Raw genomic sequence first — 21110 nt, 5'->3', positions numbered from 1 at the left:
ATTCTTGTGATGAATAATCTACATTTGTACAGTCGATGTGCAGCACTTTAATTCCCGTCAACTTTGTTTTCTAACACCAGCATTTCCACAACTATGCTCATGTTCGTGACTGCTATACAAAACCATTTATAGTGCATCTATTTTTCTGCTGGGTAGTGATAGTCGCCCTAAATGCAGCTTTAATTTGGGCTCTGATTCTGAATAAATGCCGCTGCTGAACTGTGTGAATAAATAAAGGGAACTGAAATCGAAAGAAGACGTGTGGTTTTGATGTACCGTGAATTCCAGCTGAAAGTGGAACATTGCTGCCATCAGGGGAAATTAATGTAACCTAGGCATATTGTAAGTTGCTTTCAATTCCTTGTTTTTTTGTTGATCATGTTTCGTTGGAAACCACGGGAGCTGGAAACAGCCCAGAGTAAGTCATCTCCTTTTTTAACGTTACAACAAATTCACAACTTGTTTGACACAAACAATGACTACTTGATTGCTGTTAAAGAATGTTGCCCATATAATTAGCACCAGTTTTTCAATACTGAGCGTCTGTAGCCTGTAGTTTTATAGCACACACACACACACACACACACACACACACACACACACACACACACACACACACACACACACACACACACACACACACACACACACACACACACACACACACACACCATGCGTGCACGCACACACGCGGAAAATTAATAATGAATGAAAAATTGTCTGTATTCAAAACTTGAAGTTTTAGTGGACAAAAAATTCCTTAACACAAAAAAGGAAATTATGGATATACAGGGTGTTTTTAACATACTGGATCCAACAATGTTCCCAACACTGACACAGATAATTCAGATCATTGCACTCACAATTCCTGTAAACAGTTGTAGTTGTGAGCGATCTTTCAGTGTGTCGAGAAGGCTCCACACCTGGCTTAGGTCCACCATGGGGCAAGGAAGGCTTCACCAACTTTCTCTTTTGTCCATTGAAAAGGAGCAACTATGCAAAGTGAGTCAAAGCCACGTTATTGACCGCTTTGCCACCATGAAGGCGCGGCGATACAGCTTAATAGTGAAAGAATTATCATTTAAAAAGGCTCTATGCAGTAGTGTATGGACTTATTTAGTTTAATTTACGAGCTTTGATGGTTCTATAACATTTTCCAGGTTGATTGGTGGCAATGAGCCACCTCACCTTAAGTCAGAAATTCTATTAGTTTTAAACCTTGTTTCTTGCCTTTTTAGTACATGTCGTTCTGGCAAAATTATGCTGTTTCCACACAGCTTCTAAATAAATATAGATGTGTAGACTTCTCCTGATAAAGAGGTGAAGGTCATAAAGAGACTTTTTGTTTATTTGTCAGTTACCTTATTTGTAAATCTTTGAGATGTGTATGTGTTTAAATAAATATAATTGTACGGTACTCATGAATCCATCTTTGCGTCTTTACCTTTACCAGTGCTTTAATATAGCCTACAGTATGACATTGACAATGATTTTGAAGCTCGTACATAACCTTCTGTATCAATCTATTTCATATTGTGCACACGTAAAAAAAAAAATGTTGGCAGTTGGGGGCCTGTGCCCCAGTAAAACTCTAGGTCTAGCAACGCCCCTGAACGATACACTATAAATAAAAGTATTTTTTAATTATGTTATCATAGTTGCCACGGCACTTACCATACACAATGTTCGGTCAAGTAGCTTAGATAGTGTATAGTCAAAGTGTATGTACTTGTAGTGTTCACCACCTCCACATTAACCACCTAATTTGAAACATCTTAACATCTTTCGACTTTAAGAACGACACAACAGAAAAGATTCGCGAAAGAAGAGCTATGGTCTCGACTGATGTTGTCTGTGTGTTTGCCCTAGCATATGATTAGGTGAAAACGGCTCAAATCTATTGGCTGAGAAAATTGAGGGGAGGAGCGAATTAGCATATTAACAGCACGCGTGCTGTTAATATGCTAATATGCGTTCTGAGCGCGCGCGCAGAAATGCCGGAACGCGTTCTTGGCGCGCGCGCTGAAATGCCAGAACGCGTTCTGGGCGCGCGCGCTGAAACGCTGGGCGTGCGCGCTGAAACGCCGGAACGCGTTTTGGGCGCGCGCGCTGAAACGCCGGAACGCGTTCTGGAAAACCAAAACGCGTTCTGGGCACGCGTGCTGGCGTTTCAGAACGCGTTTAATTGAAGTCGAATTGTGGCACACTCGGCTTGCCATACATGTTCGAAACTGCATACTACCGTACTGCCGACTACATACTGCGCGGTATGTACTGTATACTGCATACTGAATGTGGGATTCAGTATGCAGTATACAGCAGACCGACTGCACCGCAGTATACAGTATGCAAGTTTCCCAGAATGCATTTCGCGGCAGCGGTAGCGGTAAAGCTGCTAAAAGCTGTTTTAATTCTCGCTTCAGTGCTGTTAATACATCACTTTCTTAAGTTTTAATATTTTTTTATGCGAGAAAGTACCTATTTAGATCCTTAATATGCGATTAGTTTATCCAAATGACGCCTGTTTGTAAATTTGTCCCGACGTTATCGGAGATGTGAAGTGGCCTCTGTGAACTCCAAATGACGGAAATCCGTCGTAGCGACGGAGAACTTTAATCCATGTATACATTGCGTCTATCTTCTGTTTGGCGCACATGGCTAATGTGCATACTTGCACAGGACTGTCGGCTCCGCTTGTCAAAAAAATAGAACGTATTTGTGAATAAATGCTTTGAATTCTGAATACTGGACTTGGTGAGCTTGGTGAGTTGGCTATGGGACGTGCACTTTTACCGCGCCATTCTAGGGCCGGATTGTGGCTTTCTTGGACTTCCATAGGTTTCCTCCTACTGCATAAAGCAAAGTGTCTCTCCCACGGAGGTTGGTCCTTACAGATACCCGTAGTTCTGACTTTAAAGTCAGAATTCTGACTTTTTTCTCAGAATTCTGAGATTAATGTCAGAATTCTGACTTTTTTCTCAGAATTCTGAGATTAAAGTCAGAATTCTGACTTTAATCTCAGAATTCTGAGATTAATGTCAGAATTCTGACTTTTTATCTCAGAATTCTGAGATTAATGTCAGAATTCTGACTTTTTATCTCAGAATTCTGAGATTAATGTCAGAATTCTGAGATTAATGTCAGAATTCTGACTTTATTCTCAGAATTCTGAGATTAAAGTCAGAATTCTGACTTTTTTCTCAGAATTCTGAGAATAAAGTCAGAACTTAATTTTTTTTTACATGTGTGGCCCTAATCCTCTTCCGTATCTTCCGTAGGGGCTAGACGCTACTCTCACAAGAAAAAAATAAAAGAAAATGAAAAAGAAAAAAAAGGAAATATAAAAAAATAGAACATATATATTTTTTTAATATATATATTTAAAAAAAATAATCTCCCCAGAAAGTACTATAAGTAATAAGTTTGGCGCTTTTATTAAATTTTAAGTCGACCCTGGCTTGCATCTTCCGGCTGAGTTTCTCTGGAGGTGCAAGAGGGGCTCTACCCCCACCAGCCCAATGCAATGTGTATTGGACTGGAAACATTGAAATGCGCATGCTCAGAGTGTTTCTCTGTTGAAGTGGACGGAGATTATTTTACTTACTGGTGGGGCTAGCCGCTAGCCCAATATGTCCATGGTGTGGACTTGGGACCGTTAAATATCCCAGGATGCATTTCGCATTACGCATTCCTGTTTTAAAATATCAGTGTGTAAGCTATAAAATAGGCTATATAGGAACATTTTAAAAGTATAAAAAAGATGGAGGCCTATTCAACATATTTGCATACTATTATTTTAAAATGAAAGAGGGGCCTTGTTTTACGTAATTTGTTTATTGTATAAGTCGCTGATGGAGGAAACCCATCGCAACGGAAATCCCGATCGGGGGGGGGGGGGGGGGGGGGGGGGGTGTGTGTGTGTGTGTGTGTGTGTGTGTGTGTGTGTGTGGTTACCCCTTATGTTTTTTTTCATGACAACCAATAAAAAACAACAGTGTTACCCCTTATGTTTTTTTTCATGACGACCAATAAAAAACAACAGTGTCACCCCTCATGTTTCATTTGATAAAAACGACAGTGTTATCCCCTATGTTTTATTCGATACATTTCGACAGTGTTACCCTTTACGTATCTTTTGATAAAAACGACAGTGTTACCCCTTATGTTTTTTTCCCATGATGACTGATGAAAAACAACAGTGTCCTTGTCAAATAAAATATAAGGGGTAACACCTTATATTTTATTTGACAAGGACACATTTTTTTTTTTTTCAAATATGTTTTTTTTCATGACGACCAATAAAATACGACATTGTTACCCCTTAAATTCTATTTGACAAAGACAACAATGATACCCCTTATGTTTTTTTTCATGACGACCAATAAAAAACAACAGTGTTACCCCTTATGTTTTTATTCATGAAGACCAATAAAAAAACAACAGTGTTACCCCTTATGTTTTTTTTCATGACAACCACTAAAAAACAACAGTGTTACCCCTTATGTTTTTTTACATGACGACCAATAAAAAACAACAGTGTTACCCCTTATGTTATTTTTCATGACGACCAATAAAAAAACACAGTGTCACCCCTCATGTTTCATTTGATAAAAACGACAATGTTATCCCCTGTGTTTTAATGGATATATATCTACAGTGTTACCCCTCATGTTTCATTTGATATAAACGACAGTGTTACCCCTTGTCTTTTTTTTCATGACGACCAAAGAAAGACAACAGTGTTACCCCCTATGTTTTATTTGATAAATATCGACAGTGTTACCCCTCATGTTGAATTCATGACGGCCGATAAAAAAGGACAGTGTTACCCCCTATGTTTTATTTGATAAATATCGACAGTGTTACCCCTCATGTTTCATTTGATATAAACGACAGTGTTGCCCCTTGTGTTTTTTTTCATGACGACCAAAGAAAGACAACAGTGTTACCCCCTATGTTTTATTTGATAAATATCTACAGTGTTACCCTTTATGTTCGTTTCATGACGGCCGATAAAAAACAACAGAGTTACCCCTCATGTTTTTTCCACCCCTGTCGACGTTTTTGCAGGGATCTGAACCTGAGCTGTTTAGAGGGTTAACCTCCGAACTTACCAATGCACCATCAAGACACCGAATAAAGTCATCACAATGGTTATACTTGACTTTATAATTTGCATGAAATAGAAATAAGAGACTTCTAACAGATGACATCAAGTAGACTTGAACCCCGGTCTCCAGGGGGTTAGCTCACAGCTCTCTCCACTTCCCAATGAGATTTTTAATTAAAATATGTCTGAGATTATATATGGTAGTGGAATAGACATGATAGCATTACATTTAAAATTAAAGATATTTGCTCTGAAATTACCCCTTATATTTTAATTGACAAGGACCCTTTTTATTTTTTTTTCAAATATATATTTTTTTCATGATGACCAATAAAATACGACATTGTTACCCCTTATATTTTATTTGACAAAGACAACAGTGTTACCCCTTATATTTTATTTGACAAGGACGCTTTTTTTTTTTTTTTTTAATGTTTTTTTTCATGAAGACCAATAAAATACGACATTGTTACCCCTTAAATTATATTTGACAAAGACAACAATGTTACCCCTTATGTTTTTTTTCATGACGACCAATAAAAAAGCAACACTGTGTTACCCCTTATGTTTTTAATCATGACGACCAATAAAAAAAAAACTGTGTTACCCCTTATGTTTTTTTTCATGACGACCAATAAAAAACAACAGTGTTACCCCTTATGTTATTTTTCATGACGACCAATAAAAAAACCACAGTGTTACCCCTTGTGTTTTTTTTCATGACGACCAATAAAAAACCACAGTGCTGCCCCTTATGCTTTTTTTCATGACGACCAATAAAAAACTAGTGTTACCTCTTATGTTTTTTTTCATGACGACCAATAAAAAACGACAGAATTACCCCTTATGTTTTTTTTCATGACGACCAAAGAAAAACGACCATGTCACCCCTCATGTTTCATTTGGTAAAAACGAAAGTGTTACCCCATATGTTATTTTCCCATGATGACTGATGAAAAACAACAGTGTTACCCCTTATATTTGTTTTCATGACGACAAATAAAAAAACAACAGTTTTACCCCTTATGTTTTATTTGACAAAGACAACAGTGTTACCCCTTATGTTTTTTTCATGACGACCAATTAAAAAACAACAGTGTTACCCCTTGTGTTTTTTTTCATGACGACCAATAAAAAACAACAGTGTTACCCCTTATGTTTTTTTCATGACGACCAATAAAAAACAACAGTGTTACCCCTTATGTTTTTTTCATGACGACCAATAAAAAACAACAGTGTTACCCCTTATGTTTTTTTCATGACGACCAATATAAAACGACAGTGTTACCCCTTATGTTTTTTTCATGACGACCAATAAAAAACAACAGTGTTACCCCTTCCCGTCCAGTCTGCGGAAACCCCCACCACACAGGAACGCCCATTTGCGTCTGCAGTGGGATGAATTTACGGGCTTGAGTGGGGGTTTCATTCCGTCTGCGCACGGCACCTTCTCAACGAGCAGGTGTGCGCCTGCAGCCAGAGGGGGCGCCAAAATACCAATTCCCCACACAATGTTATGTAGTACTCCATTGATAACCGCTACGCAGCGCGATTTCTTTTTTACTGCTCGTGGCGCCCCCCATGTGACTTGGCGCCCCCAACAGATATGCCGCCCCGGGCGGCTACCTGGTTCGCCCGTACCTAAAACCGCCACTGCCTACAAGAGACAATAAACGACATACCGAAGAAGTTTTTTTTTTTTACTTTTATTTTTCCACACACATAAATCGAATCTCTGTGACAATGACGCAAGGTCGGAGATCCCTATAATTTAAGTGACAAAATGCACAATAATGGCACCAATAACATACAATTTTCGACTCGACACACAACTGAGCAAGAGAAAAACAGTTGAAAGAGTGTACAGTGCCAAGGTATCGGGGAAGAAACCAAAAAACACAGCCTTCCTTTCCCGCCCGTTTACAGCATTACAAAGTGCGTTCGCTGGCCACCGCGAGGTCATTCACGTCCGCGCGGTGGTGTGTGTTTCTGTACCCAAACCAGAGAAGGTACCGGGTCAGCTCTCCAAATGTACCAACGATTTCATGTCAACATTTGCGCGAAAAAACGAAACAAAAAAAAACAAGCGCATTGTAGTCAATGAGCGGAAAAAAACCCATACTTTTTTTTGGCTCAGGTAATGCTGATTCACATGTACAACCATTTAAAAATTAAAAAGTAAAACGAGGCTTCGAGAAGCGACAAAGTGGTCTCCACAAGAATTACTTTGTAATAATGTAGAAATGCGATGGTTAAAACAGTAGTATGTACAGTACAGTTGATAGCTAATGGTGTAAATGTTACCTAATGTGTTAGAAAGTGTGTGTGTGTGTGTGTGTATGTGTGTGGGGGGGGGGGGGGGGGGGGGCAGCCCCCCTGAGATTTGACCGCCGACCTCCAAGAGCCGACGTGAAAACATCAGGGAGAGGGGGAACGGCCAGTGGCCCCGCAGACTTGTAGGTCAACCACAACGTCCCGGGCTCTTCATGGAGGACCCCCCCGGCCACTGTAGCATCCCCTAGTCGGGGAGAGTTTAGGGGGGGCCCAGTGGTAGGACTCCGTGGTCCTTCAGGGGCCTTTTGGTCCTTCTCAGCCATGCTAACGTTCATCTTCCTTGATAGAAGTCGACAACGGCAGTCGGTGACAATGGATCCAGTCCAATATTGACAGGAAAGAAGAAAGACCTCTGAGAGATGTTAGTACATTACGATATATATTTTAGCTTCATACCAAGGAGGTGCCTGAGAAGGCACTGTTTCCATCGTATTTATTGTTAACAACATTAGCATTAGCAACATTAGCACTAGCTTGGGGGGGTGGGGGACAGCATTCGATGTTGCCTGGTTAATTTGACGATACCTTGCAATATGCTGATTGGCTTGTAACTCTGCAGAGGGTAAAAGGTGCTTGCTTTGACGTTTTTTTGTCGTAGCGTACATGGATGTTGGCGTTGCCGATTCAGTTTTATCTTTCTCACTGGCATTTCGTGAACTGTACCGGTGTTGTCACTGAAAAACAATATGACGATATCTCTCGAAGGACGGGGTTTCTGCTGTACACCTCTGTACAGTAATGTAGGCAAGAATGAGATATGCTTTTCATTTTGAGGGAGTGACACTTTCGCCATTTCCTTTTGCGTAAGATATGATCGAAGAAGGCCGATATAAGGTCTTTAAAGTGGTTAGTGGTAAAGTCTCGAGTCCGATTACAGTTGGGATAAAGAATTACAAAAACACAACCATCGCTCTCCACTTGGGAGCTTTAACATAAGCAACATTTACATGGGAGTCGTAATCAGTGGTGTTTAGAGTCCAAGTGAAGGCCTGGGGATCCATGTCCAACAACATTGGCAAAGTACCGTGCAGTCCCCCTGGGTAGCTCACAGAACGAGGTACTTTCATCTGACCGGGCGACTTTTCTTCCTCTTCGCTCCTACCTCCACTGTTCATAAAAAATAGAAACGACCCCGTATCCCTCATGACAAACACAGAGCCGCCATGGAAACACCCTGCGTAAACACGGGTGTCCCAACGACTTCACAGAGAAACGTCCGTCTGTCCGGCCCCGTCTGTCCACTCCGCAGGGCTTCGACATCCGAGAGACAAACCGGTCTCCACAAAGGTCCGGTGATGTTAGACGTTTCTGCACAGTAGTCGTAGCTTCCCACAGAAACACAAGGCCGCCAAAACCCCACCGCCACAATCTCTTAGAGCAAACCACAGTTTGAACGACCACAGTCTGTACGACCACAGTCTGTACGACCACAGTCCGTACGACCACAGTCCGTACGACCACAGTCTCCGCGGCGTCCGCATCGGCCGGCCAGCTCTTGGTCGGAGTTGTTGGCAATTTGAGCTGATGGCGTTGGGAGCCGGGGTTAAAACGGGATTCCTTCCTGTATCGGGTTTGTGCCTTGTTTGTGTTCCTAGATGTGCGTTGTAGAGCGGAACGTTGAACTCCCTGGCCGATTCACCCCAACCCCCGGCCGCCGTTGTGGGGTTTGGGCGGAGGTCAGGGGTGTTGGTCCCGGGTCTAGCGGCGGGATGGCAGTGTCGCTGCTCGTGGCGACGGCGGCTGCCGGTCGAATACACCGCCTGGAGCGGAATGGCAGGAGAGCTGGGCGGCTGGGTCGCTGGCCGGCTAGCTTGTGAGCGTACGTGTCTCTCTGTGTGTGTATGAGGACTACCGCTTCGCCGGCTGAACTCTGCAAGTTGCAGTCGCTGACACAAGAGGTCAGAATACAATGAAAAAAATAAAAAATAAAACAGATGAGACGTCCGAGGGAAAAACGAAGTAGCAAGCACTAGTGTCGTCTTTCGTGACTAAAACTTTGTTCACCGGTGGGCTGGGGGGGGGGGGGGGGGGGTAAAGTATCGTTAATCCAAACCGACCGGTGTGCTTGTCTTCTTTCGGTTACTCCTGAGATGTGACACGACAACAAAAAAAATACGACACGAACAAAACGCTAAACGCTAACCCCGGTGCCCCAGTTCTGGAGTTCGGACACGGACACGCCTCCCCCCCCCCCCCCCCCCCCCCTCCCCCCTCTCCCGGACATCTGCTTTGACATTCACTCCGGACCGCGTCGCCGTGGTCACATGACGTCCCACCCCACCCCAGGGTGTACCCCTCGACCCCTCTCAATATGAGAATGGGTCAGGGGTCAGGGGTCGGGTCGGCGGCTGGTGACGAGTCTGGCGGCGGCGGCGGCTCGTTAAGGCATTAGTACCGTCCCGTGCGTTCAACATCAACACTATCAATATGTTTTTGTGGTTGTTTTTTCCCGGATGCCTTTATGTCGCCGATGTCTCCGCTCGGACGCGGCCGCAGAGTTTTACATTGTAGGCGCGGTGATGAAGCTCAGGAGGAGGAGCTGGAAGCAGAGGAGGAGGAGGAGGAGGTGGAGGGTCCTGCGGTGGGAGAATAGAGGAGGGATTTTAAATACGTGTGCGGTCGGACAAGCTTAACTTGAGTCTCGGGGGGCTTCTCATTTGAAAACATCTCCTCTTAAGGTGTCCTGTTCTTTTCCAGGAAGTAGGGAGTCATCCCGCCAACTACACTTTCAAACTATAACCGTCCATAAGTATAGAATTCCCATTGAAAGCTTATTGTGGCAAAGCACCATGTGAACACTGTATGAATAAAACCATTATAAGATAGAATGTCCAGAATACATACGAGTCAAGTCGGACGTTAATGACTTGAATGTGTAATATATTGCCATGTAGATGGAAAACGGTTTTGATCATGGCTGTATAAGTTATCAATACCCAATGTGGATTTTATCTATTTTCGCTATTTGAGGTTTTAAAATCACTTAAATGTTCCCTACCCTTGTGTTCGCCTTTTCGATGAATAATCAACCCAGACATTTTCTCGTGTTTTTCAGACATTTCTAAATAAAACCTTCCCTAGTTACAAATCACTTTAGAACAACTCCCAATCGCAGGACGGTATTCTGTTGAATGACGAATCGAGTCTTTATTCGTTAGGTTTGGGAGCTGTACCTACGTCTGTCCGTGCCCTGGGAGGGGAGCGACACTATGTCTTGCTGACGTTCTCGTAGATGACGTCGCCGGTGATGGACTGCTGCTTCTTCTGCTTCCACATGAGCGGCACACACTGGTGGATGAAGACGTACTGCTCCTGGTGGAGTGGGGACACACGACACGCAAGGGGTCAATGCTCTGCTTGCATGCTACGGCCGGTATGTGGCATAGGAGGTAGAGTGGGTTGTCTGTTGACCCCGAAGGTTGCCGGTTCGATCCCCGGCTCCTCCTAGCTGAGTGTCGAGGTGTCCCTGAGCGAGACGCCTCGACCTGAGCTGGCTGTCGCCCTGCGTGGCTGACACCGCTGTCGGTGTGTGGATTTGTGCATTAATGAGTAATATTGTAAAGCGCTTCGAGTGGCAACTGGTTAGAAAAGAGCCTTTTATAAATGCAGTCCATTTGCCACTTACAGGGAGCTATTCATTCGTCATTCATTTAGCAGACTTGCAGTGAATTCATAATGCACGTCGTTAAGGCGCAAAGAGGTAGACTGGGCATCGACCCATAACCTTTCTACTGGCTGAGCGCTGAGGCTCTTAATGAGGAGGTTTGTGCGTGACCGTGATTCTCATTGCTGACCTTTTAGAATTGCAAGTATGATTAGAATGTGGAATATATTAATACAGTCTACTGACCTATAACCAAATCATCCGGCCGCAGGCAGTTGAAGTACAACGCAAAAATGCTATAAAATGCTTTTAAATTGTACGACTTATTAACTATTTAAGGGATAATATAATTGTGGTATGGCAACATTTTACAAACCATTTATTATTTATTAAATTAAACATTTGCGGCAAATCTTGCATGCAGGAAGAAATGGGGACCATACATTTCTCCTTTCTTTAACATGAGCCGAACATAATGACGTCCTCCTCTGGGAGGAGCTGGAGAAAAGTGTGCATGTAGCAGAAATGTTCATTATTCGCCTCACTGCAAAAGTAAAGTAACTGCAGCGACACAGAGGTTGTGAACGTGAAAATCACGCAGACGCACACATAAACGCACACACACACACACACACACACACACACACACACACACACACACACACACACACACACACACACACACACACACACACACACACACACACACACACACACACACACACAATATATAGCCCTCCCAATATAGCTTTTTTGGATCGGTTTGGCTTAAGCTAAAAAGGGACGTTGGCTCAACATCATCATCATCATCATCATCATCTATTTCCCCTTCAACTGCTTTAGCGGGTTGCGTTCCGAGGATCCGCTCCATCACAGGCAGGATCCGTGACTTGTTTTGCATTTTTCCCTGTGTAGTTTGGTCGCAGATATTCCAGTAAGTTAATCATATTTTTTTCCAGATGTCACGAGTATACGGCTTATTACTAGACCGGAACAGAATTCGTTTTTGCTGGGCTGAGTGTGGACGGCTTATTCTATGTTCTTAACTTCAGGTGTTTGACAAGACGGAAGTTACGGATCAGAGAGGAGCAACCGGCCGCTACTGGTTGTAAGATGAACTGGGGTTTTCTTAATGGTCCCATGACATGCCACCAGGTGTGAGTGTGGTTCGCCGTTACAAGCTGTTTTGAATATCTGCCCCTTCTGACATCACAAGTGGGCGTGTCCACCTAGATGTGTGCTGGATAGATCAGTCTCCCAGCCTACCCAGTGGACCGTAGCAAACGTTGCTCATCTATCCGTCGTACATCTAGGTGGACACGCCCACTTGTGATGTCAGAAGAGGCAGATCTTCAAAACGGCTTGTAGCGGCTGATCACGCTCACGGCGAACATAGGCGAATGTTTGCAGCGAGCGCGTTGACTTTAAACAATAAGATTTGAACGATTTTAGACACTAAACGTTCGTTTTAAACTGTAAACAAACAAATGGCGACAAGGCAGCCCATTGTATTAGCTGCAGCCTCCGTGATAATTGACGAGTTTACAGAAGAAGGTCTAGAAGTTGTCGATCTCGTAGAAAGTATACTGCAGACAAGTAATTCGGACGATTCAAGAATAGAGGGCTACGTCACCGAAGTTGTGCCCACTTTCTGCGATGTCACGTTCAGATCACATTTTAGGATGCACAAGACATCAGTTGAAGTAAGGGTGTAGATAGGCTATATGGAACGATTTATCTATTGCTTTATGTGTAGGAAAGGAATTAATGTCAATCTCCATCTGGGAGCACATTTCTTGCAGTCCGTGATTCAGTTTGCCTATGTTCTCAAAAGTTTGAAGCACGCTTAACAGAACATGTTTCAAATCGTTCGCGAGCGACTTTGAACGCACCTCTGGTGGCATGTCCTACGCCCTTTAATGGGCGTGTTGTGAATGTCCTGGGCGACGCCCCCTTACCTCGGTCTGCACCATGGAGAGGCGGTGGGAGCGCATCTCAGACACCATGCCCAGGACGTCGGCGTACTCGTGCTCCCGGAGGTGCTGCATGAGACGGTCCAGGGCCATGAAGGTCCCAGTCCGCCCGACGCCCGCACTGAGGAGACACAACAGCCAATCAGAGCCCGGATACATAACCTCGAACCAATCTGAGCCCGGACTCATGACCCCGAGCCAATCAGAGCCCGGAATCCATAAGCCCCAGAAAAACACAACCCGGGACCCATAACCCTCAGCCAATCAGAACCCAGGACATCAGCCTATCGCATCCCAGAACATTAGCCAATCACAGCCCAGAACATCAGCCAATCACAGCTCAGAACATCAGCCAATCAGACCCTGGAGGCTGGAATATATAACCCTAGCCAATGAGAGCCCAGAAAAATCAGATTGTATAAACCAAACCAATCAGAATCTGTTGATAAACCAGAAGGCTGATATTTACACATTGTGATTGCTCAGTACTGTAGCTATAAATACTACGGACACCTTTGGTCCCTGCTGTTAGCATCGCGGCTAACGTCCAGGATACGATCAATACTTCTGCCGCCGCCGCGTTGTCGATACTTGGAAGGATCCCCGATCTGCTACTGTAAATTAACTGCCACACTGTCTCCCAGCCGCTACAGGAAATGACTCCCAGCTGGTTATTGACGGCGTTAACGAGGAGTTTCGTCTCCGCCAGCACATTAAATCACATCCTTAACCATTAAACCACATCCTTAAATTTAAGTACGCGGTTAAGTGGCCCAACACAACCACCTCAACCAAAAGCAAAGTGTTCTCACGTCCTTGACTTAAAATGATGTATTTCATTAAATAATATAAGTCACTGACACTTAATGGACTCACTTATTGTATGCTGTATGTCCTTGCACTTAGAAACAGTACTTAGCATCATGTAGCATCTTATCCTAGTTATCTTTGCTGTACACAGGGAATGGGTTAACCTCGTGATTGTTAGTGCTTTGCACTTGGTTCTATGAGCATCCTTAATGTACCGACAGCGATATATTGTTGTTTTTCTTCTTCTTTTTCTTTTCTACTTATTGTAAGTCTCTTTAGATAAAAGCATCAATGAAATCAGATAGTCAAGGCAATGAAGTCCCATGTCACATTGTGTCGAGCATGCTAATGCTAAGTATTCTTACGTCCTTTACTTAAAATGATGTATTTCATTATGATGACTTTATATATTTGACTTTATATGAATCACTTTGTGTTATGTAAAGTCAATGAAATCCCATTGTTGTGTTGAGCATGCTAATGCCATGTATGGTTTGGGTGTTTCCGCGTGGCCAATCGGCTGGTCCGAGGTCGTGGGACTGACCTGCAGTGCACCACCACGGACTCCTTGGACTGGTCGGCCTGATGGCGGACGATCTCGACGAAACTCAGGATGCTCTCGATGGCGTTGACCGTGGGCACGCCGTGGTCGGGCCAGGACGTGTAGTTGAGGTGCAGAACGTCTTGGCTCTCGTCGGCCTGCGGGGGGCGACAGAGCGCACGCTGAAAACGGGCACGACTCGTTTCAACGGAGTCAGACAGAGTCACCGCTTATTAGCAGACGCTGAGGGACGGACTGAGCGCGTGCGGACTGGGTCTACTCCCTGCGCCTCGAGAAGGTAATTGAAAAGATTATGGCTGAATTAAATCCTGAGGACCGATTGTTCGGATACAACAGGAAGTCATAATGAGGAGCGGGAAGGACCACAGAACGCACTGCCGATAAGACTGGAGCGTTTGTATCAGCGAGCGGATGACGATTCGTCCTCTTCCCGGCCTCATCAGGGGAACTGCGGAACACGGTAATCGCCTGATTGGCTCATTGATAAATCGCCGGTCGGACTCACGTAGCCCAGCCGGAAGTTGCGGATGGTCCAATCCGGGAACTCGATCTCGGTGAGCATCTCCACGCTGACCTCGCCGTACATCACCGGCTCGTCTGTGAAGGGCCAGTAGTGATCGCATTTCACCTGCAGAGAGCAAAACCCCACGGGTTAGGAACTCAAGAGAGTCGAATCGCCATGGATACAGGCATGGACACGGACACACCAGGGACAGGGGGGGGGGCTTAATGTGGGCCTGGGAAGCCTTTTGAGACCGTCACTGGGATTCAGAGCTAAACCAAAATCAATGACTTGACAGGAAGGTCAAACCTCAATTGACGGCGGTCACAATACGGTCTCTTCAACCCCATGAGGACAGCCCATACTGCTGGTATTACTGGGGTGGCTAAGAGTTAGGAGCGCTAGTGTAGGGTGGCTAAGAGCTAGGTACGCTAGGCTAAGTACTAGGTGCGCTAGGGTGGGGTGGCTAAGAACTAGGTCCGCTAGGCTCAGAATAAGTACGCTAGGCTAAGAGCTAGGTACGCTAGGCTAAGAGCTAGGTGCGCTAGGGTAGGGTAGCTAAGAGCTAGCTGCGCTAGGCTCAGAGCTAGGTGCGCTAGCCTCAGAGCTAGGTGCGCTAGGCTAAGAGCTAGGTGCGCTAGGGTGGGGTGGCTAAGAGCTAGGTGCGCTAGGCTCAGAGCTAGGTGCGCTAGGCTCAGAGCTAGGTGCGCTAGGCTCAGAGCTAGGTGCGCTAGGCTCAGAGCTAGGTGCGCTAGGCTCAGAGCTAGGTGCACTAGCCTCAGAGCTAGGTGCGCTAGGCTTAGTGCTAGGTGCGCTAGGCTCAGAGCTAGGTGCGCTAGGCTCAGAGCTAGGTGCGGTAGGTGGGCTGTGAGACCTCACCCGGCGCCGCTCGTTGCACTGCGTGAGCATCACAATGAGCTGGCTCTTCTGCTGGAGGACCATCTTCCAGAAGTCGTTCCTGGTCTCCGGGAGCGGGCCCTGGGTGGCGATGTACTCCCTGGGGGACTTGTAGCCCTAGGAGGGGGAAACACACAAATAGACGCACACACACACACACACACACAGACAGACACACACAAACACACACACACACACACACACAGACAGACACACATAGACAGATAGACACGCACACAGACACACACACAAACAAACACACACATAGACAGACAGACACACACACGCACACATACGCACACACACACAGACAGACAGACAGACAGACAGACAGACAGACACACACATAGACACACACATATGCACACACACGTAGACAGACACACATAGAGAGATAGAAACGCACGCACACACACACATAGACAAACACACAAGCACAGATGCACACACGGACAAACACATACACACGCACACAGACACGCACACAGTCAGACGCAACCACACACACACACAATTACAAATCCATAATCAGGTCTGTGTGATTGATTATATGTAATAACATGCAATATGCCCCATATGTGGTAATGTGACGACTTGATATTGATAGGATGTTGCGGCCAGGCTCGGTCTCTTACGGGGATGTAGTTGGCGTTGATGTAGTCGGCTCCCTCATCGTTGAGCAGGGACATCAGCTTGACGCGGCTGAAATCATCTGAGGACATTTGACCAACATCAAAATCGATACCGTCTACCATTTAGTTTCTTCCATGGCATTAAGGAGTAGGTAGAGCATTGGTTCTCAAAGTGCGGCCCGCGGGCCAATGGCGGCCCGCAGAAACATCCCTGGCGGACCGCAATGACATACAGATGTAAGTAAAAGAAAAAAAGATTATTATTATTGTATAGTTTTTATTATTATAACAATATTAATGAAAAAGAAAATGTGGAGAAAAGTCGACCCTCTAGCTTTCAATTAAATCGTTTTACATTTGTTAGTTTTAATCCGACTGTACATTACTTTGAAAGGATGAACCTCAGTTTCGTGATATAGACCTCACTTGACCTCACTCCCAGAGGTCCACGGTGCAATGGTTTTTTTCACCACTGGGATGCTGACGGCGTTGCCCGCCAAAGAAAAAATCCTTTGGCGGCCCTCAGTCAAATTTTGGGTTCCTAAATTGGCCCTCAGCTGTCAAAACTTTGACACCCCCTGAGTTAGAGGGGGGTCCTGCTAAAGGATGTCTACAGCTAGACTCCGGACACTGGGGTTTGAACACGCAACCTGTTGGCTGGGAGTCAAATACCTTAATCACCAGAATGATCCAGGTTACACGGATAACAGGGCCATTTTGTCACATGAGGGATGTTTTCAATGTATACCAATAGTGAAAGAGTCCATCAAGTCCGGCAACCCCGAGAAAGTTCAACACTTTTCAGAGGAAGGTATTGAATTCAGGGAGGATCAGAGATCTGGACCGGCTTTAGTTCAACAATTAAGACTATCAGATGATTTCTTTGTCATCAAATTTCCTGTGCTAACGAATAGCATCTGATGTTTGAACTTATGCGACTCTGCGGAAGGTTTTGGTTATTGCAGAACGGTAATTTCACTCACATGGCAGGATGTTGGTGTAGCGGTTCTTGGGCCGGTTGATTGGCAGGTCGGCTGCGTCATGTGACAGGTCCAGTCCCACAGTCTTCAGTTCCTGTTGGGAAAACCGAAGATGGAGGAGAAGGCAGAGAGTTTGAAGACAGTAGCGCCTTAAACATTCCTCACATAGATCTGTATTTCTTCATTCAAACACTCCTAATGGAAATTTCAAATTTAAACAATTGTATTTTATTAAGTGTTGCCTAATTTTTTTTATGTAATTTTAGGAAATGTTAAATTAAGGAAAATTAGGGAAAGTTTTTTTTCAGTAAATGGACAACCACTTCCTTGGGTTTTCAACTGTGGAAAAAACAACTGAAAAGGTTGGCAGTTCCTTACCTCAAACTGCAGGGAGAACTTGTAGGCCGTGTCTTTGCTCATGTCTTTGAGGTAGGCCTCAAAGTCATCCAGCTGGACCGGGCTGCGACGACAAAACAGAAGTAAAAATGGAAAGGTCAAAGGTCATGATGGCTGTCAGGAAATGCCTTGTTTCCCACAATAGTATTCCAAAAACAACAGCCCATTTTCCAAGTATATCATGGGGATGAGAACCCTTTAATAGATTTTGATTCATCCCGGATAAGGGATAAAAACCCCGCTGCTATAAAAGCACATTTTCCATTGAAGCTGATGCAACTTTATGACCCCCCTCCCCTCGGACTCATCTTTGATCTCCAGGATTAGCGGGTCTTTGATGCTAGCCCACTAGCTGGCTTTAAAGACTTGCTAAAGGCTGTCCTCCAGAGCTAGGTAGCTCGTCCACATGCCCCTTTGAAACAGAGGAGTCCAGCCTTTGAGCAGACGGCAGTCTGTCTGTCTGTCAGTCTGTCTGGATCCACACGTGAGCATGCTAATAGTACGCGGCCGCGTTTCTCGCTAGTTACCTTGTTAGCTTCCGTTTCTTCAAAGCCGTCTTGCTCCTGTAAGATATCAACACACAAAGCGTTTTAGGAAAGCGGCCAGCCTCTGAAATCTCTTTTTTCACAGAGAATATTCATTCTTATTCATTCACAGTGTCTACCTTTTCGGCAGACGAGACAGTTTCCTCACGCTCAGTATCAAACTTTTCCCCATGCTTCTGCATTCACAGAGTGGCGACAATTCCGGTCGAACAACCAGAAACATGCACTTCACCATGCCTACCGTACTCTAATCCACCTCCGGACATAAACACAACACAAACGCCCCCCGAAAACAACGACACACTAGTCCTCTACCCCGATGTGTTACACACAAGCAGAAACAGAGATGGTGTGATGCAGGTGAGGTTGCAAAGCCGTGGTCAGTAGAACGCTCACATTCGCCGCGTTAGTTACGTGCCTAGCAAACACGGGACAAAAGACCCAGGACCCAACGCAGCCAAGAGCATCACCAGACAGATGTTTCACCTCCATGTTTTTAACCGTGACGTCAAACATGGTACGACCACATCATGTACCGTTCTGTAGTATTGAGTAATTCTAATCACTACTATGGAGGACAAGATTTGGAACTTTGGATCCACAAATCTGATAGGTGGATCTGTGTGACATGGTTTAAGGGGAGCTAAGGTGGTTCTGAAACCATGCAGGTGAAACAGGTGTCTAACTGGTCGGTACTGGCACATGTCCCCCCCCCCCCCCCCCCCCCCCCCTCAAAATGATCTCAGCGATGAATTCAGCCAACAACGCTTGCTTACTTACCACGGATTAATATAAAAAGCCAAGAGATAGTCAGTCCAAAGGCAGGATGGCAGAAGTGTGAGGAAGGCAAAGAGACTTCTTCGCCTAAGGGGAGGGGGGGGGGGGGGGGGGGGGGGTGGTAGGTCAAAAATAAATACAAATAAATAAATAAAATAATAAACACCAAGGGGAGGGGGGGAGGGATGGAGGGAGGAGGGGGGGGGGGGGGTGGGAGGAGGGAGGGGGGGTGAGGTCAACAGGTTGGGACAAAACAAGGTGCTCCGTTAGTATAGAGGCAGTAGAGTCGCTGGAGAAGTACACAAATTAGTGCTGAACACACAGTTAATGCATCATGCAGCTGGGGGAACGATGTAGTGTGTCCCCCCCCCCCACCCCCCTGCCCCCCTCACCCCCCCACCCCCTCTCTTCCTCACAGTGATGAACAACAGTGAACTACCGCTGTGCCACAGAGCCCTGAACTCATAACTCATACAATATTCAATGGAAATACATTCGTCTGGGTTAAGGCTACGGTTGTGTTCAGTACTGCTGTACTATATACAGCAGCACTTGCAAATTACCAAGCACCTTTCAGTGCTATTGTTATTATCAAAGATTCGGTTTGATTCGATTCGAAGGTTGCATTGAAACAAATGCATTATAAATAATGTGATAATAGTTGTTAAAGTTGTAAAAATAACATGATAACATTATCGTAAACAATTGAACTCAAAGTTCAGGATTGCCACAAACATAGTCTAGCATCTCAGATAATCCAAGTGTTGATTGGTAAACTTGAACCGCGTTAATAAGAAACAGCACTTGGATGTAAATATGTTGTTTGAACCGATGTTGGTCAGGGTGAGAGCATTATGAGAATGATCTTAACCGACCCTCTTTTGGCAGTTATATTAGGCAACTTCCACGCTCCGTTCGTATAAACTGTATTTCTGTGTGTCCACGTCAAAAAAACCTCTATCTTCCCCCCTATGAGTCTTGGATCATATTTTGAAGTTCTTTGTTTATATTAAAACATTATTCCATCCAAAATCGTTCACTTCCTTATTACACTGGGGAATCTTTAACATCGAAAAAATATTTTTGAGGTAGAACGTTTAAAAGAAAAAGGAGGGAGAATGTAAAGCAGTCTTCAACACCTTATGAGCAGATGTTGAATCAGTGATTCTCTAATCTGACTCCCATAATCTCTGTCTAATCTCTTGACCGGGATTGGACCCCAAGATACCCAGGGCTTTATCCTATGCATCCAGAGGATCTACACACATGTCACCACAACATTGGCATTGGATAACCCTTTGGTCTGTCGTCACACATCACTAGACTATTCTGCCCCCCCCCCCCCCGTATCAAAACACATTTCAACACAAATGAAAAACACAGGCAATTGTACAGAGAGGACAAATGTAAATGCACATTATGATCTGATTCTGGGTAAGCATGTTTATGACATTGTGCCTTTCACAAACAATGGGCGAGCATTGTTTTATTACACTGCTTTGATTTGGTGTATTCGATTGTGATTGGTCAATCCAGCGTTGTACGGTCTGTTATTGCTGAATGGCAGACCTGTTTCGCTATGGACGACCATAAAATCATTTTTAAATCAATCCAATATATATTTTTATCCATAAAAATCAGTTTCAAATCAATCAAAATATTGATTTTAGGATCAAAGATTCTTTGGGTTGTTGTATTTTGTGCCAAATGATTGATTCCTTCAGTAAGCAGCCGTGTAATAAGCGGGATAATGTACAGCGTCATTGGTGCATGCTGTACATTATCCCATACATATGAATGCCAGCAAAAAGCCAAATCCTACCAGTTGTATGGAAGCTTGCCGTCTCTCTCAAAGGAAGCAAAATTGACAAAAGTCTCAGCTCCGCACTCCCTGTTCAAAAGAAAATACATGTTTGTTTGTTTTCTGTGCATTACTGAGCGACAAATATTATATTATAAGAGACTTTTCTTCAACTGAACAACCTGGA

At 44.6% G+C, this 21110-nt stretch overlaps 1 protein-coding gene across 3 annotated transcripts in view; it reads right to left on the bottom strand.

Moving 5' to 3' along the window:
- Nucleotides 1-6796: 6796 nt before the first annotated feature.
- ptpro (protein tyrosine phosphatase receptor type O) overlaps nt 6797-21110 on the bottom strand; it is a 57719-nt gene continuing 43405 nt past the window's right edge. The window contains exons 16-27 of one of the 3 annotated variants that reach the window (XM_030353128.1): nt 20945-21013; nt 19126-19209; nt 18328-18363; nt 17783-17864; nt 17408-17498; nt 16428-16504; nt 15775-15909; nt 14899-15021; nt 14376-14530; nt 13007-13142; nt 10618-10756; nt 6797-10020 (exon numbers count right to left, since the gene is read on the bottom strand). In XM_030353128.1, the coding sequence (XP_030208988.1) occupies nt 10652-10756; nt 13007-13142; nt 14376-14530; nt 14899-15021; nt 15775-15909; nt 16428-16504; nt 17408-17498; nt 17783-17864; nt 18328-18363; nt 19126-19209; nt 20945-21013 (1093 nt within the window). In that variant the 3' untranslated portion in view covers nt 6797-10020; nt 10618-10651. The remainder of the gene's footprint in view (nt 10021-10617; nt 10757-13006; nt 13143-14375; nt 14531-14898; nt 15022-15774; nt 15910-16427; nt 16505-17407; nt 17499-17782; nt 17865-18327; nt 18364-19125; nt 19210-20944; nt 21014-21110) is intronic. The other 2 variants (XM_030353127.1, XM_030353129.1) reach the window with 2 other exon arrangements.

Source organism: Gadus morhua, chromosome 4, assembly GCF_902167405.1.
Source record: "Gadus morhua chromosome 4, gadMor3.0, whole genome shotgun sequence".
Lineage (NCBI taxonomy): Eukaryota > Metazoa > Chordata > Actinopteri > Gadiformes > Gadidae > Gadus > Gadus morhua.
The sequence above is the reverse complement of the archived record's forward strand: the minus strand, read 5'-3'. Positions and strand labels throughout refer to the sequence as shown.